The 18,313-nt window shown below is 39.9% G+C and overlaps 1 protein-coding gene across 1 annotated transcript in view; it reads right to left on the bottom strand.

Annotated features, from left to right (window-relative positions):
* Nucleotides 1–72: 72 nt before the first annotated feature.
* CCNC (cyclin C) overlaps nt 73–18,313 on the bottom strand; it is a 34,241-nt gene continuing 16,000 nt past the window's right edge. The window contains exons 6-12 of the mRNA XM_089665198.1: nt 17,517–17,572; nt 15,330–15,365; nt 14,314–14,405; nt 10,685–10,752; nt 10,191–10,270; nt 8,679–8,797; nt 73–1,459 (exon numbers count right to left, since the gene is read on the bottom strand). Of these exons, the coding sequence (XP_089521324.1) occupies nt 1,405–1,459; nt 8,679–8,797; nt 10,191–10,270; nt 10,685–10,752; nt 14,314–14,405; nt 15,330–15,365; nt 17,517–17,572 (506 nt within the window). The 3' untranslated portion in view covers nt 73–1,404. The remainder of the gene's footprint in view (nt 1,460–8,678; nt 8,798–10,190; nt 10,271–10,684; nt 10,753–14,313; nt 14,406–15,329; nt 15,366–17,516; nt 17,573–18,313) is intronic.

Below are 18,313 nucleotides of genomic sequence, written 5' to 3'. Positions count from 1 at the left end.
GTCCCACCTATGAACTTAACTAAAAGGATTTCACAGCAGGTCCCTTACATGAATTTACTTGTGATCCTGGACTGCCATTAGAAGCATAATTTATTCACAAATCCACCCTAATCATTACAGAATAAAAAATTCAATCACATGACAAATAGAAATGATGTTATTGTGCTTACAAGACAAAAAAAAATCTGCTCTTTAAAGCTTCATAAAGATAAAATGTGAGAAAATGTTGCTAGAATGAGTCTGCTGAAAACAGTGCTGCTTTACCCTCTTTTTGATAAAACCACTCTACTAAGCTTTTATTTATCTTCAAGGTTATGCAACAAGCAAAAGCAAAATCAGTACTATGCACACACCTGACATTGAGAAAAGGCCCATGAATGACAGCCTTCAAATGTGAAACAGTAAAAGTCACGTTATTCTAGCTCTTGTTCTCTCAAAAGCTTATCAATCTTGAAGTGGCTGGCTTCATGTTATGTCCTTCATTATACTTACATGGACTAGTACAGATTGTACCAGTGTTTTTTTCACATTTAGAGAATTCAAACTACCCAGCTCTGAAAATTATCAGAAACTATTGGGCACTTGTTTGAGAGTAATAACAGCAATTTACAATTTCTATTTAGCAAACATTACATTTAAAATACCAACTTGTGACCTGGCAGAACAGTCAAAAGTAAAATTCATGTGACACTTGCCTAATTATTAACAATCAGTATAAGCCTTGCACTTTTCCAAATACCTTTGTGCTTGCTGTGACTACAAGTACATATTCATGTGGGCCCATATGCCAACAGCACCACAAATATGCCCAAGTACTGTTAAGCCTTTGGGACTGCTTGAAAGTATTCCTATCTGTGGTCCACAGTAAATAGGATTCATCTTAGAAAGTTATAAAAACTTCCCTATAATTACATGGCCACAGTAGTCTGGGTACCCTCAATATGAATACATCTACGACAAACACAGCCTTTCACACATCCTATGAAAGTGAAAACTGCTTGTGTGGCATAATATAGATCACATGGCTCCCTCTAGAAAAAGCATATCAAATATTCATGTCCTGGAAAAAAAAAAGTGAGCAATTAGGAAGATGAATATGATGCAACATCATTTAATACATTTGAGAATTATATTCAGATTACTTAAGATCAGAAAACTGGTTTCGATCATTCTCTGCAAAAGAAAAAAAAATGTGCAATTATTTGAGAGCTGTCTTTGAGGTTCATGAATAGTGTATTCATATTCATAAGCCCTCAGTGAAAAAAGGTCCATCGTGTATCTCCCGAGATGGAGAAGAAAGGCTGAGTGGCCCACTTATTGAGAATACTACGTAAAAGTTTGTGGATGATCACTATGGCAAAAACTTGATCCAGTTTGGTCCAGTACTGGATAAACAGAAGAGTTTCAGGATTGACTGTAACTGGAGCTTTGGCTTCCGTTTGGTCCTTGTTCCCCTTCACTGCAAACGAACAGGAGAACCTGTTAGACTGTGACTATGGAAATACACATATAGTTATTTTGAGCTATATAATGCATCATCAGCAACAAGAAAAGTTATTTCTATTCACTTCTAATGATTCTGATACCACAGCAACAATTCAATGCAGCTCATTGGGTCCACAAGTCTTGCAGAAAGTCACATATAATGTTTCTAGTTGGGTCTATCAACAAACGAAAGCATATTGCATGGGACTTGGCACTCTATTTGTGAAGCAGCAAGACTTTGTTTTGATATGGAGACAGTGTTTCAGGGTCACTGGTCTCTGGCCGAGAAGGAGGTAAGATTATCATTTCCATACCAAATTCATACACATTCTGAGTCGAGTGTGGTTTAGGTGCCAGTTAACCTAATAAAAGGTTTTTGGAGTACTAGGAGACGTTATAGCTGACAACTACATTCAGATTATTCAGCTGCTAGAGAAAAGCACTTAACCACTGGGGCTGCAAACATCTCAGGCGCAAGGCTGTGAAGCAACCGGAAGTGACGCAGATCCGAACCGGAAGTGACGTGGGAGCGTCAGAGATCAAAGGCTACCGGTGGTGAGAGCACTGATCCGGCTTTCCTCATACAGAGAGCTTTTAAAGCTAACATCTTTGGGCTTTATTACCCATTTACATTTTGTAAGTAGTACTTTATTGTGGCAATAAAACCGTTTAGTTAGTACTGCACCATTTGGGGTTCTCTCGTTTTTTATCTCCTATATAGTCAATTGTGAGTGGAGCATTGGGAGGAGGAATTTGTGTGCTGGAGATCGGGAATGTTTGTCCTAGGATTCCATTGTCGCAAATTTAAGGAGAACAAAATGTTACAAGTGATTTGATCTAGTCCTTGGAAAGTCATTAATCAAAGCTCAGTGTGCCAACCATGAGAGTGGGAGGCAACACTTTTTGGTGAGTGCACACCTGAGAGGGGAGCACCACACATTTATATATAATTTATTTTGGCACAAGTTTTCTCACATGGTGATTGTCTGATGGACTGAGGTATTTGGACTTTTCGTTTGGAATAACAAATTATTATCTATTTCACACCATTAACAATGTTTATGTGGAAAATATTTATTATGTAGTATTCATTATTCATCATTTACATTAGCTATATATGTATTTTTATAAATAATCTTTTACACTGATAATTGATTTATGCGCCACTGGAATACTTTTCTGAAGTGTTTCTTTGTATACAGTGAGGAACAGAAGTATTTGAACACCCTGCGATTTTGCAAGTTCTCCAAATTAGAAATCATGGAGGGGTCTGAAATTCACATTGTAGGTGCATTCCCACTCAGAGATAGAATTTAAAAAACAAATTCAGGAAATCACATTGTATGATTTTTAAAGAATTTATTTGTCTTGCACTGCTGAACATAAGTATTTGAACACCTAAGAAAAAGCAAGAATTCTGGCTCTCAAAGACCTGTTACTGTGCCTTTAAAAAGTCCACCTCTACTCCACTCATTGATCTAACTTAATAGCACCTGTCTGAGCTCTTTAAAGACACCTATCCACCCCACAGTCAGTCAGACACCAACTACTACCATGGGCAAGACCAAAGAGCTGTCAAAAGACACCAGAGACAAAATTGTGGACCTCCACAAGGCTGGAAAGGGCTACGGGGCAATTGCCAAGCAGCTTGGTGAAAATAGATCAACTGTTGGAGCAATTGTTAGAAAATGGAAGAGGCTAAAGACGACTGTCAGTCTCCCTCGGACTGGGGCTCCATGCAAGATCTCACCTCGTGGGGTATCACTGATAATAAGAAAGGTGAGGAATCAGCCCAGAATTACAAGGGAGGAGCTGGTCAATGACATGAAGAGAGCAGGGACCACAGTTTCAAAAGTCACTGCCGGTAGAACACTACGCCGTCAATAGTTTCAAATCATGCATTGCACGGAAGGTTCCCCTGCTCAAGTCATCACATGTCCAGGCTCTTCTGAAGTTTGCCAATGACCATCTGGATGATCCAGAGCAGGCATGGGAGAAAGTCATGTGGTCAGATGAGACCAAAGTAGAACTTTTGGGTCTAAACTTCACTCGTCGTGTTTGGAGGAAAAAGAAGGATGAGTTGCATCCCAAGAACACTATCCCTACTGTGAAGCATGGGGGTGGTAACATCATGCTTTGGGGGTGGTTTTCTGCGAAGGGGACAGGATGACTGCACTGTATTAAGGAGAGGATGAATGTGACCATTTATTGTGAGATTTTGAGCAACAACCTCCTTCCCTCAGTCAGAGCATTGAAGATGGGTCGTGGCTGGGTCTTCCAACATGACAACGACCCGAAGCACACAGCCAGGATAACCAAGGAGTGGCTCTGTAAGAAGCATATCAAGGTTCTGGAGTGGCCTAGCCAGTCTCCAGACCTAAATCCAATAGAACATCTTTGGAGGGAGCTGAAACTCCATGTTGCTCAGCGACAGCCCCAAAACCTGACAGATCTAGAGGAGATCTGTGTGGAGGAGTGGGCCAAAATCCCTGTTGCAGTGTGTGCAAACCTGGTCAAGAACTACAGGAAACGTTTGACCTCTGTAATTGCAAACAAAGGCTTCTGTACCAAATATTAACACTGATTTTCTCAGGTGTTCAAATACTTATGTTCAGCAGTGCAAGACAAATAAATTCTTTAAAAATCATACAATGTGATTTCCTGAATTTTTTTTTTTTTTTTTAATTCTGTCTCTCAGAGTGGGAATGCATCTACAATGTGAATTTCAGACCCCTCCATGATTTCTAAGTGGGAGAACTTGCAAAATCACAGGATGTTCAAATACTTCTGTTCCTCACTGTATGTCAGCAATAATAACCAATATACAATGCTGCACATTCTAAGTGCATTCTGAGCTACCCACCAAGAAAGAAAAGGAAATATATTAAAAAAAGTATTTTTTGTCAGGTTAACAAAAACTAATTTGGTGATCTGCGTGTCTCCTAGATCAGTGTTTCTCAACCTTTTTTTAGTCAAGGGACCCATTACAAAATGTAAAAAACGAAACTGATAGTTTTATAGCCGATTCCCGCCTAGCTATGGCCAGATGGCGGCCGGGCGAGCACCTCGTCCCTCTGGGTGGACGCCATATGGTGTCCTTTCAGGCATGCGCAGTTTGCCTACCAGCAGAGCCGTGCAGCGGCGTGATCTGTCACCGGCCGTGTACCTCGGACACGGCCGATGACAGATCTGTGTACAGCAGGTCACATGACATTTGTATACAATGGATGGCTTCCTTTCATGTCATCCATTGTATACAAATGTGTCTAGCTGTGAATGGTCACAGCAATCACATGCACAAGCTGGGCCAATCACAGCCCAGCTGTGTCATGTGATTAGCTGTGGCCAAATTACAGCTAAGCACAAAAAAAAAACCCTGAATGAATTGATGTCATTCAGGTAAATGCTTGCTTATAGCAAAGTAATTCTTTGCTATAAGCAAATTGTGTAAAAAAAAAAAATACTGATCACTTCCCCAAAGTAGTACAATGTATGGTAACATTATACTACTTTGTTCATAGTAAAATATGAAAAAAAAAATTAAAGGGAAAAAAAAAAAAAAAAAGGGAAAAAAATGTCATAAAAAAATAAAAAAATATATAATTTTTTTTTTGTACTGTCACCAGTCAGTGTCCCTGATCACCGCCATGCCAGTTATATGAGGACACTGTACTGCACTGGTGACTGTATGTACAAAAAAAAAAAAATAGTAAAAATCATTTTTATTTCTTCATTTCCGAAAAATGATGACAAAAAAAATTACAACTTCAAAAAACTCGCCATGCCTGTTAAGAAATACGTCGGACTGTCTACTTTGCAAAAAGGGGTCATTTGGGGATATCTGTACTATTCTGACATTCTTGGACCTCAAGAAATTAGATTGGCTGTCAGTACTTCAGGACTGATCAATATGCAGATCTATACCATAGTTTGTGAACTCTATAACTTTCCTACAAACTAAATAATACATCCTAATTTGGGTTATTTTCACCAAAGACATGTAGTAGAATACATTTTGGACTAAATTTATGAAGAACAATTATCTATTTGCAAACTTTTATAACAAAAACAAAGAAAAATGTGTTTTTTTTTCAAAATTTTTGGTCTTTTTTTGTTAATTTAGCAAAAAATAAAAACCCCAGCAGTGATTAAATACCACCAAAAGAAAGCTCTAGTTGTGTGAAGAAAATGATAACATTTTAGTTTGGGTACAGTGTTGCATGACTGCGCAATTGTCATTCAAAGTGTGAGATCGCTGAAACTTGAAAATTGGCCTGGGCAGGAAGGGGGTAAAAGTGCCCTGTATGGAAGTGGATAGAATGCAGCAGCAACAACTGCACATATGGGACACCTACAGTCATGGCCGAAATTGTTGGCACCCTTGATATTTCTCCAGGAAATCATGTATTTCTCACGAAACGTATTGCATTAACACATGTTTTGCTATACACATGTTTATTCCCTTTGTGTGTATTGGGACAAAACAAAAAAAGGGAGGAAAGAAAGCAAATTCGACATAATGTCACACAAACCTCCAAAAATGGGCTGGACAAAAGTATTGGCACCCTTTCACAACTGCGGATAAATAAGAATGTTACAAGCATGTGATGCTCCTGTAAACTCACCTGGGGCAAGTAACAGGTGTGGGCAATATAGAAATCACACCTGAAAGCAGATAAAAAGGAGAGACGTTCACTTAACCTTTGCATTGTGTGTCTGTCTGTGCCACACTAAGCATGGACAACAGAAAGAGGAGACGAGAACTGTCTGAGGACCTGAGAACCAAAATTGTGGCAAAATATCAACAATCTCAAGGTTACAAGTCCATCTCCAGAGAACTAGATTTGCCTTTGTCCACAGTGCGCAACATTATCAAGAAGTTTGCAACCCATGGCACTGTAGCTAATCTCCCTGGTCGTGGACGGATGAGGAAAATTGATGAAAGATTGCAACGCAGAATAGTCCGGATGGTGGATAAGCAGCCCCAAACATGTTCCAAAGACATTCAAGCTGTCCTGCAGGCTCAGGGAGCATCAGTGTCAGCGCGAACTATCCGTCGACATTTAAATGAAATGAAACGCTATGGCAGGAGACCCAGGAGGACCCCACTGCTGACACAGAGACATAAAAAAGCAAGACTACAGTTTGCCAAAATGTACTTGAGTAAGCCAAAAGCCTTCTGGGAAAACGTCTTGTGGACAGATGAGACCAAGATAGAGCTTTTCGGTAAAGCACATCATTCTACTGTTTACCGAAAACGGAATGAGGCCTACAAAGAACAAAACACAGTACCTACGGTAAAATATGGTGGAGGTTCAATGATGTTTTGGGGTTGTTTTGCTGCCTCTGGCACTGGGTGCCTTGACTGTGTGCAAGGCATCATGAAATCTGAGGATTACCAAAGGATTTTGGGTCGCACTGTAGGGCCCAGTGTCAGAAAGCTGGGTTTGCGTCCAAGATCCTGGGTCTTCCAGCAGGACAATGACCCCAAACATACGTCAAAAAGCACTCAGAAATGGATGGCAAAGAAGCGCTGGAGAGTTCTGAAGTGGCCAGCAATGAGCCCAGATCTAAATCCCATTGAACACCTGTGGAGAGATCTTAAAATTGCTGTTGGGAAAAGGTGTCCTTCCAATAAGAGAGACCTGGAGCTGTTTGCAAAGGAAGAGTGGTCCAAAATTCCGGGTGAGAGGTGTCAGAAGCTTATTGATGGTTATAGGAAGCGACTGATTTCAGTTATGTTTTCCAAAGGGTGTGCAACCAAATATTAAGTTAAGGGTGCCAATACTTTTGTCCAGCCCATTTTTGGGGTTTTGTGTGACATTATGTCATATTTGCTTTTCTGCCTCTGTTTTATATTTGTTCCAATACATACAAAGGGAATAAACATGTGTATAGCAAAACATGTGTTAATGCAATACCTTTTTTGTGTGAAATACTTGATTTTCAGGAAAAATATCAAGGGTGCCAACAATTTCGGCCATGACTGTAACTAGAGAGGGATTTATTCTTCCAAAGCAAATATACTTTGCACACGGGTATTGACTAGTATTCCATGGTTTCTATTCTGCCTCAGTTTATCTTTCTCATTCAGCTAATGTGACCCTAATGCTGACGTAGAGGGGAAGCCAAGGATGCTGTGCAGGAGCCTGATGTCTTTCTTAACAACTGATAACATCATTGGTCGTTATGTCAGCGGCGGGTAGAAATTTGTAATGGTGCACAATGAATACTTGATGTTTTGTGTAACTAAAAGGCAAGCTTGATCCACCTGCTGGCATATATACAATTTTTAGACATTTTGCCAAGGCACCCCTAAAGAAACCTGAAGGCACCCTGGTTGAAAAAGGCTGTCCTAGATTGACACCGGAGCCCCAATAATAAACATGGTAAACGTCAGTCATTTAAAACAAAATCCCACCTACTTCACGCTGAATTCTACTCTGGGGGGAATTCCTAAGGGTGTTTTTGAATTCTGTTGAGGGCAGCACTGATAGTTTTGATGCTTGCACCCGATTCATGTATCTGACGTGCCGCAGACAGGTTCGTGAATCTGACTGCACCCCTGACAAGGTCAAATGCCTGTACTGGACACTCCCTTGTAAGTGAGTTTCCTCTGTTGCCGGCCACTGCTCACGTCACACTGACAGGTGTACAGCTGAGGATTTCTGTGAGGAGTGGGTGGTGCCCAATGGGGAACTAAGATACTAGCTCCCAAAAAGGTACACTTTACTTTTAATTGGAAACACATGGCAGTGGGCAGATCCATACCTGCTTTTCAGTTCCACATAGTGGCTTTCAAATTGCAGCACAGCCATGCCCTACTTTGAGTAATGATACACTTCTGTATGTCAGCTCAGAGCTGGTCTTAATTACCCCTATTTTCTTTATCTGAGAACTGCCCGTAATTCTTGAGGAATCTGTAGCTGTCACAGTAACAGGTTTTTAATGTGGCGGTAGTTAGAACTACGTGCATTTGCCACGTGTTGGTAACATTACCAATACTGGCACAAATTCTTGCCTGATGTATGCACAGGTAGTTCTTTAGGAAACTAACCCCAGAAAGCTGGTATAGCTTTATTAAATTACCCTAACAAAGTTTACCCACACGCATTTTACCAAGAAATTCACCCATACTGTTATTGATAATACAAAAGGACATTTACTTTGTGAACAAACTGAAGTTCCTTTACCTGTTAGGTGGAGGCTTTGGTTTGGGCATTTTACTAAGTATGGCAGCCATTTCCTTTCTCTCATCAAAATTCTTCCACTGTTCATACAACTTCAATATAACTCTGATAATTTCTAAGATCTAATACAACAATAAAACAAACAAGTAGAAAAATGTAAGAAATGTTTTGTAATCAAAAGCACAGCTTGGGGCAGAAAACTCATCATCTTCAGCCTCAGTTACAGGAGAATAGTCTATGGTGAAGCTTTTATTATTTACACTATATTGTCATAAGTATTGGGAGACCCCTACAAATCATTGGATTCAGGTGTTCCAATCACTTCCATGGCCACAGGTGTATAAAATCAAGCACCTAGGCATGCAGACTGCTTATACAAACATTTGTGAAAGAAAGGGTCGCTCTCAGGAGTTCAGTGAATTAAAGTGTGGTACCATGATAGGTTGCCACCTGTGCAATAAATCAATCCAGGAAATGTCCTTGCTACTAAATATTCCACAGTCAACTGTTAGTGGTATTATAACAAAGTGGAAGCAGCTGGGAACAACAGCAACTCAGCCATGAAGTGGTAGGCCACCTAAAATGACAAACGGAGTCTGCCCATGCTGGAGTGCGCATAAATCACCAACTGTCTGCAGAGTCAATAGCTAAAGACCTTCAAACTTTGTGTGGCCTTCAGATTAGCACAACAACAGTGCATAGAGAGCTTCATGGAATGGGTTTCCATGGCCAAGCAGCTGTATCCAAGCCTTACATCACCAAGGGCAATGAAAGTGTTGGATGCTGTGGTGTAAAGCATGCTGCCACTGGACTGTAGAGCAGTGGAGACGTGTTCTCTGGAGTGACCAATCAAGTTTCTCTGTCCGGCAATCGAATGGATGTGTCTGGGTTTGCCAGGAGAATGGTACTTTCCTGACTACATTGTGCCAAGTGCAAAGTTTGGTGGAGGGGGATTATGGTGTGGGGTTGTTTGTTAAGGGAACTCTGTAAGGTGTCAGCATACCAAGACCTTTTGAACAATTTCATGCTCCCAACTTTGTGGGAACAGTTTGGAGATGGTCCCTTCCTGTTCCAACGTGACTGCACACCAGTGCACAAAGAAAGGTCCACAAAGACATGGATGGGCGAATTTGGGGTGGAGGAACTTGACTGGCCTGCACAGAGTCCTGACCTCAAGTTGATAGAACACCTTTGGGATGAATTAAGAGTGGAGACTGCAAGCCAGGCCTTCTCATCCAACATCAGTGCCTGACCTCACAAATGCATTTCTGGAAGAATGGTCAAACATTCCCATAGACACACTCCTAAACCTTCTGGACAGCCTTCCCAGAAGAGCTGAAGCTGTTATAGCTGCAAAGGGTGGGCCAACTCAATATTGAACCCTACAGACTAAGACTGGGATGCCATTAAAGTTCATGTGCGTGTAAAGGCAGGCGTCCCAATACTTTTGGCAATATAGTGTATGTCATTACTGCTCAGGGAATAAGCTGATTTAAAATAAGAAAAAAGGGGAACCTTTTCCATGTCCACAGAAAGTTCTGCAAACCACTGTCGAGCATCCTTCTGCTGAACAACACAGGCCACATGCAAACAAGCTGCAAGAAAAAGAACATTCAACTAGTACACACACACACACTGTATAAGTGGTATTGCAAACAGTACAGCAAAGCAATAACATACTATGGAAATTACTTATCTTATCTGAATAGATCTAGAAATAGTAATCTGAGTAAAATGTCAGTGCTACATACAAGTTTTTCCCATTGTAAAGGGAAACTGAATTAAACTAAACACCTGTAAATTAGTCTTCTCAACGATGTTCTTACAGGTCACAGACAAGTTCTAGGGCAACAAAGTTAAACCTATTCAGCTGGCCTGAAATAATAAACTGACCATTGAGTGAAGAATGGATGACCCCATCAGAAATCCCACAAACAGGAATTAATCTGCTTTTTAATCACCACAAACTGTTTTAAGAAAAAAGCCATGTGTTTGGCAGTTCGGCATACCTAGTGCAATCATAAAGGGAGGGTACAGCAGACAGAGATCTGTGCGATAGGTGTCATTGACTATCCTCCTGTATCAATGCAAAGAAAACCAGCATTAATGACACTTATGGCAAAATAAATGTTCTAAAGTGAAGTGGGGCAAATCATCATCAGTACAGGTTTTTTTTCTCAAAATTAGCTTTTTAGTAGTTTTTTTCCATCCAGAAGAATAAGAGACTTTTTAGTGATATAAATAACATTAAAAGTTTTGCTTGAATTGCGTGCAAGTGGCTAGAGGCATGCACGTTATCCCAACATGGCTGGAGGCATGCATGTTATCCCAACATGCCTTATTTGATATAAATTAATTCTGGGAATACTATATACAGGTTTATAGTTACAATGTTTCTACAAAGGGAGCCCCTCACCAACCACCTTGTACTTGCCTCAACAGTGTTTCCATCACTTCTTTCTCCACTGAAGCTGGAAACATCACCAAGTCACCGACAGCAGTGATTTATAACAACAGGGCACAGGCAAAAAAGAGTAAAAGGAGGTCAGGGGGCTCATAGGTGACATCGTCTCTTTAAAGAGAACCTGGTATATTTGGGTTTACAGAGGAATAAGTCCTAAATTTTAATTGTATTATAAACATATGAAGAATTTATATTCCACCCCTATTTAACTTTATGTACTTTGTCCAAGTCTGATATTTTAGTCAGAGTGTCACAATAAGGGTATTAGAGGTCACTTTAAAGTGAATGTAGCCTAAAATTGCTGAAAAAACAGTGCTGAAGAAAAAAGGTACCTTCCAGTCTTTGTGAGAACCTGTGTTAGCCTTCATATCAATCTGTGTTCTCCTTTAGAGCACCACTGGATTTTACTGTCACGCTGCACACGGCATTCCAACATTTGGCCAGGTTGAAATTAAGCCCCATTATTATTATACAAAACGTATATAGCACCAACAGTTTAAGGTGTTCTTCAATAAGTAGGGGAGACAGTACAGTTACTATACAATTCAATACATGAGGCTTAGGAGGTCCCTGCTTCTGAGAGTTTACAAACTACACCGTGTTCCAAATTATTATGCAAATTCTATTTAAGTGTGACAAAGATTAAATATTTTGTTTTTCTGTTTAACTCATGGATGGTATTGTGCCTCAGGGCTCTTTTGATCACTGAAAACAATCTCGGACACCTGTGATAATTAGATTGGCCAGTGAGCCCAATTTAAAGAAAAACTACTAAAGGACGGTATTCCACATTATTAAGCAGAGCACCATTTTCAAGCAATATGGTGAAGAAAAAGGATCTCTCTGCTGCTGAAAAGAGTGAAATAGTTCAATGCCTTGGACGAGGTATTAAAACATTCGACATTTCACGAAAACCTAAGCGTGATCATCGCACGATTAAGAGATTTGTGGTGGATTCAGAGCACAGACGGGTTCGTGCAGATAAAGGCACATTGAGGAAGATTTCTGCCAGATCCATGCATCGGATCAAGAGAGCAGCTGCTAAAATACCATTACATAGCAGCAAACAGATATTTGAAGCTGCTGGTGCCTCTGGAGTCCCACGGACATCAAGGTGTAGAGTCCTCCAGAGTCTTGCAACTGTGCATAAACCTTCTATTTGGCCACCAATAACCAATGCTCACAAGCAGAAACGGCTACATTGGGCAGAAAAATACATGAAGACTAATTTTCAAACAGTCCTGTTCACTGATGAGTGCCGTGCAACCCTGGATGGTCCAGATGGATAGAGTAGTGGATGGTTGGTGGACGGCCACCCTGTTCCAACAAGGCTGTGACGTCAGCAAGGCGGTGGTGGAGTCATGTTTTGGGCCGAAATCATGGGAACAGAGCTGGTCAGCCCCTTTAGGGGCCCTGAAGGTGTAAAGATGAGCTCTGCAAAGTATGTGGAGTTTATGACTGACCACTTTCTTCCCTGGTACAGAAGGAAGAACTATGCTTTCCGTAATAAAATCATCTTCATGCATGACAATGCACCATCTCATGCTGCAAAGAATACCTCTGCATCAATGGCTGTTATGGGGATAAAGGGAGAGAAAGTCATGGTGTGGCCTCCATCCTCCTCTGACCTCAATCCTATTGAGAACCTTTGGAGCATCCTCAAGCAAGAGATCTATGAGGGTGGGAGGCAGTTTACATCTAAACAGCAGCTCTGGGAGGCTATTCTGACATCTTGCAAACAAATTCAAGCAGAAGCTGTCCAAAAACTCAGAACTTCAATGGATGCAAGACTTGTGAAGCTGCTATCAAATAAGGGCTCCTATGTTACAATGTAATGTGACCTGTTAAAATGTTTAAAAAGTTAAAATGTTGTTAAAAGTTTGATTGAAATAGCTTTTGATTTCAGTAAATATGCTGCAAACACAACAAATGACAATTTTCAGTTCTTTACAACCTATAAAGTGTTTTGAAACTTACTGTGCGTAATAATTTGGAACAGTGCATTGGAAGTTTTTTATGTTTAAAAAAAATACTGTTATCATTAGGAGGTTTGTTCAATAAAATGTGAATTGTACTCTTAATAGTTGATAACATTAGAATTATGCTGACTGTTATTTACATCAATTATTTAGGTAAATGAGAAAAATATAATTTGCATAATAATTTGGAACACTGTAAAGGGAGAGTCAAATGATACAAAAGGTAGTAAGTGTGGGGGATGAGTTGATGGAGAAAGTAAAATGACAGGTTGCTAGGTAGAGATGGGATAAACTTCCCCAAAGAAATTATTTTTCAGAGACTGCCTGAAGGTGGAGAGAATGGGAGACAGTGGGATGGACTGGGGTAGGGAGTTCCAGAGAATGGCAGAGGCTCTGAAGAAATCCTGTGAGATGAACACTGGAAGAGGCAACAAATGGGCTAGACAGCAAGAGTTTTTAGGAGGATCGAACGGGATGGCTCTAAGCCCCACCTTCTATCATTATGAAATACCATAGCCTCTACTGCTCATTGCAATTCTGGGCATTTGGCAGCTAAGTGGCAAAGGGTGGGGTGTATTTGTTGCTTAGGAAGAAGTCAAGAATACATGCTCAGCCTGGAATAGGACACACTGGGGCTCCACTGACTATAATCACAAGTTGCCAGGAAAAACTTTTCTTTTTTTAGCTGTGAATAGAATAGAGAAGGATTGGAACCCATGTCGGGTTTTACTGCTATCTGGGCTCCATTAGTGAGGTATCCCTTCATCTTATGTCACAGTGCTTTCTCCAAAGAGAAAACAATTGCAACACGAATACACATACAGCAACAGAAAACAGACAGAGGTTCTAGTCTTTTCGTACTTTACTAAAAAATGCACTGACGGACAATGCTGTTGTCCAAGGATGGCTACATTGCTGCACCACAGATGCAGTGGAAGAGTGAAAGTAGCTAGGTGTGTTACTGGCCAATCACCAGGTAAAAATAAAGGAATAAAAGCCTGAAAAAAAAAAAAACTAATGCAGCCACCACAGCCAACAACTGGTATGCTACAATATATTCAAATTTGTTTTGGGGTTTAGTTATGCTTAGGCTCTATTCCTTCCAACAGCTAGTAAAAATCAAAAATTCAGATGTGTATAGTACTGCCCCTTAAAAATACAGATGTGCAAATAAGAACCTAAAAAAGCAGATTACCATGCTAGAGGAAGCAGCATGTCTTCTTGTCCCATGTCCTGTACATACTGTAACAAGGGTCTATATGGATGATAAACTATCAAACAACAGTCCTGAAAACAAGCAGAAATAAAAGAACAGATGGAAAAAGTTAAAACATTTTATCTTTATCTGGTGATTAATGGTTTAAATTATGTGACCATCTTTTTTTTCTAGGGAAACGGATTCTGCTAACTACTTTATCTAAATGATCTCTTGAAAGAAAAGTCCCTATGCTAGGTTAGTAAAAAAAAGGTCACACAACTAATATATTTTAGAGTTTTATAAAATGCATACAGTCTATGCTCTGCAACCATGTTTCTATTACAACTCACACTTTAACTGTTTGAAAAAAGGACGCAGTGGGGGCATTTAATGTCAGTCCTTTCTGTGACCATACTTCTGAAAGCTACAGTTCTAAAGTATTTTCCTTTAGTTGCTCTGACTAGGCGTATAAAACTTTCCATAGACGTCTACTAGTCTGGCATTTAGCATCGACCCAGCAATCTGAAGAGGATCTAAAGAATTTGGCAGGCTCCAGAGAGGACAAGGACAGAGGTAAATCATATTAACAGACTGAATTAATCCCCAACCACAACACACATTTAAAGCATTCAATATTATTTAGAATCATTGGTATACTTGCCTTAGCCCTGATTATCAAGTAATGACCACTAAACATATATTACCGCAGTCAATACTATGGCAAACAATATTAAATACTAAAATAGCAGAAGCTACTAAAAAAATACTTTTTACTAGATAGGCAAGACAAAAAATCATCACACTAAGATTCTTTAATCATACGTCTGTGTTTAAATGAATATTAACACTTTATAACACCTTAGGTTTTGATGCCACTGTATCAAACATATTTCAAGCTTTGACAAAGCAAGCAAAGAGGCAACTCATTATATCTGGATAATTATAAGAACAAAGAGAAACCAACTGTCACAGAAACCTAAGATATCTCAGTACACAAAATCTCTATTACTTACCATTAATTCTAACAGATAGAACTCACATTCCAGTATCTATGAAAAGATAAAAGAACTGCATTAAAAAAAGGAAAGAAAAAAAGAAGATGGAGTAATTACATAAACATTAACCACTTCCCTACCAGGCTAATACTGGCATTTCTCTCCTACCTGTAAAAATCAGTATTTTTTTTTTTTTTTTTTTTTTTTTGCAGAGGCCCTAAAGAATAAAATAGAGGGGGGTTGCAATTTATGTCACATGGCAATTGCACAATGGTATTTCAAACGCAAATTTTTTGGGGAAATATATTTTAATGAATTTTATTGCACACAAACACTATATAAAACCTAATTTTTTTTTGTTAAAATATATGTTATGCCGAGTAAACAGATACCCAACATGTGAAACTGTGTACACCCATGGAAAGGCAGCAAACTACGATACCTAAAAATCTCCATATGCAATGCTTTAAAAGCCTTTACAGGTTACCAGTTTAGAGTTACACAGGAGGTCTGGAGCTAATATTTTTGCTCTCGCTCTGACACTTGTGACTATACCTCACAAATGTGGTGCAATCACCGTTTACATATGCATGCAGGACTTACGCATGTGTTCGCATTTGGGCAATTTTCATTTTTATTCTTTTTTTTTTTTTATATGAAATGTATTGCTTTCACAAGGGGCGAACAATGTCCCTTATGAAAGCATGGGCCATGACAGGTCTTCTTTATAGAGAGCTCTTCTCTCCCAAATTTCTCCTCTGGCTTCCAATGCAGCCAATCAGACACAGATCGGTCTCATTGGCTGCTTTCCTGGCCTCTAACAGTCAGATAATCAAAGAGCCAAAACAGTAAGTGACTAAATCCTCGACACTTCCAGTTTCTGGAGCCACAGAGAGGAACAACGTCAGTTCCTTCCTCTCTGTATAGTGCCGCCGATCGCAGTGGTCCTGGGCTCAGCTATTAGATGGGAGAGCCCAGGAAAGGTGGCAGGGGGGTGGGGGTTGGAGAGATGATCGAACCTTTCTGCTACCCGCAGAAGTGATCAAGTTGCTGCACATTATGCACATAGATAGCTTCCTTAAATTTTAAGCCAGAAAAATGAAAACAAATTTTTGAACAGTTTTAACAAACAGAAGTGTGGTACAAGACTAGGATAAAATGGACAAATTGGATATTAGATAATGAAGAACTAAAAAGTTTTAATTTAAAAAATTGCAAGCAGGCAGGATCTTCATTGCAGAAGACATATATTGTCTCTTCTACAATAAAATTTATGTACCTGCCTGTGCACAGATATTTGTAGAATGTACACTAAGCTGCGCATGCGCAGCTTAGTTTACATTTGGGAACAGTGCCTTTGTGCTGGGAAAACCGCACTCCTGTGCAGGAAGGACATCATCTAGCACTGGCCAACCAAACGGACCGAAGACCTACACCCAGAAGAAGGAGAACTTGCCAGCTTGGGACCTTGGACTGCTAAAGCAGAGTTAAGTACTGGGACTTTAGTTCTGCTTTAAAGGATAAGTTTACCTTTTAGTAAAAAATAATAAATGCACATTTTTTTTTTCCAGGTAAAAAAAATGCATATTATTTTTGTTTGCAGGAACCTGTAAAGCATGGCACCAGCGATCAGCAGATTGCTGGTGCCATGCAGGTCTCCTGCAGATCTGTCAATATATCTGCTTACCCATACAGTATGTACGAGCAAGAAGATATACTGACAGGAAGAATGCACACACTACCACAGCGCTCCACAGCACAGTGGTAGTTCATTGAGGACTACAAGCGACAGCTGCTATGGCTGTTCTCATTCACAGAGGGTGGGCGGAGCCCTGCACGGCCATATTCTTTTAGCTAGCTCCCGCTAGCTTTAAAAGAGGGGAGCAGGGCTGGTCTGACTACAAGCCGACAGCTGCTACGACTGTTCTCATTCACAGAGGATGGGCGGAGCCCTGCACGGCAACATACTTTTAGCTAGCTCCCGCTAGCTGTAAAAGAGGGGAGCAGGGCTGCTCTGATCATATCGTAACATGTTACAACCTGAATATGGGTGTAACAGGTAACGTCACGAAAGGTGAACTTATCCTTTAAGTGACACAAAATGAGAGGATCCTTTGCTGCAATAATCGGGAAAAGCTAGTGTAATGGCTATGACATTTAGAACAGACAAAAAAAAAAAAAAAAATATTGACAGCATCTACTTACATGGTTCATCCTATAAGGAAACTCCTTTGGGAATGCATAAGAAAACCTAGTTTTTACTGCAAAGAAACATACAGAAATAATTCACCAACCATTATACTGAGATTGCAAGCCACTCCTTTCTGCACAAACACAAATGCGCTCTCAAGCTAAAAATATTTGGTGGTTGGATCCTTCTGGTACGTACATTTACCTTTTAATAGTCTATGGCCAGTTTTGAAGATAGTGACTGTCACATGGATTTGCAATGACTACAGAAATTTGACATTTTGGTGGAGATATTGAAGAGATAAAGAGATAAAAAAGCAAACATGTGATCCAGCTTGCCAGACCACTCTGTGAAGAACTGAACCATTAAAAGTGGAACTGTATCTTCAGATGTCTTGACCCCTAATGGGTTTAAATACATTTTTATATACATTATCATAATATATATATATATATATATATATATATATATATATATATATATATATTAGTCACGGCCTGGCTTTGTGTTCTTTTAGCAAGAAAAAAAAAAATTAACAAAATGGAGATGATTTACTAAAGGAGCTTAGTAAACACTGTATAAGGTGAACCTGTTTTCATTTTCAACACCCAGTCAGTCATGATAAAAAACAAAAAAAAGGCAAGCTTTGTACAGGAACTTCCTGTAATGCAGACTAGTCACTGCTGCTATCTTTCCTTGTGCAGGGTAACTGGTCTTGTATCTGCCCTCCTGTAGTCTTCTATAGACAGTCTGTAGGGGAAGGACCTGTAGGGTCCCTCTCATAGCTTTGCTCTCTGCATGGGCTATGTGC

The sequence above is a fragment of the Staurois parvus genome, unplaced genomic scaffold (assembly GCF_062004578.1).
Source record: "Staurois parvus isolate SC_StPar_1 unplaced genomic scaffold, SC_StPar_1.0 ptg000048l, whole genome shotgun sequence".
Lineage (NCBI taxonomy): Eukaryota > Metazoa > Chordata > Amphibia > Anura > Ranidae > Staurois > Staurois parvus.
Note: the sequence above shows the minus strand (reverse complement) of the source record. Positions and strands in the feature narration are given on the sequence as shown.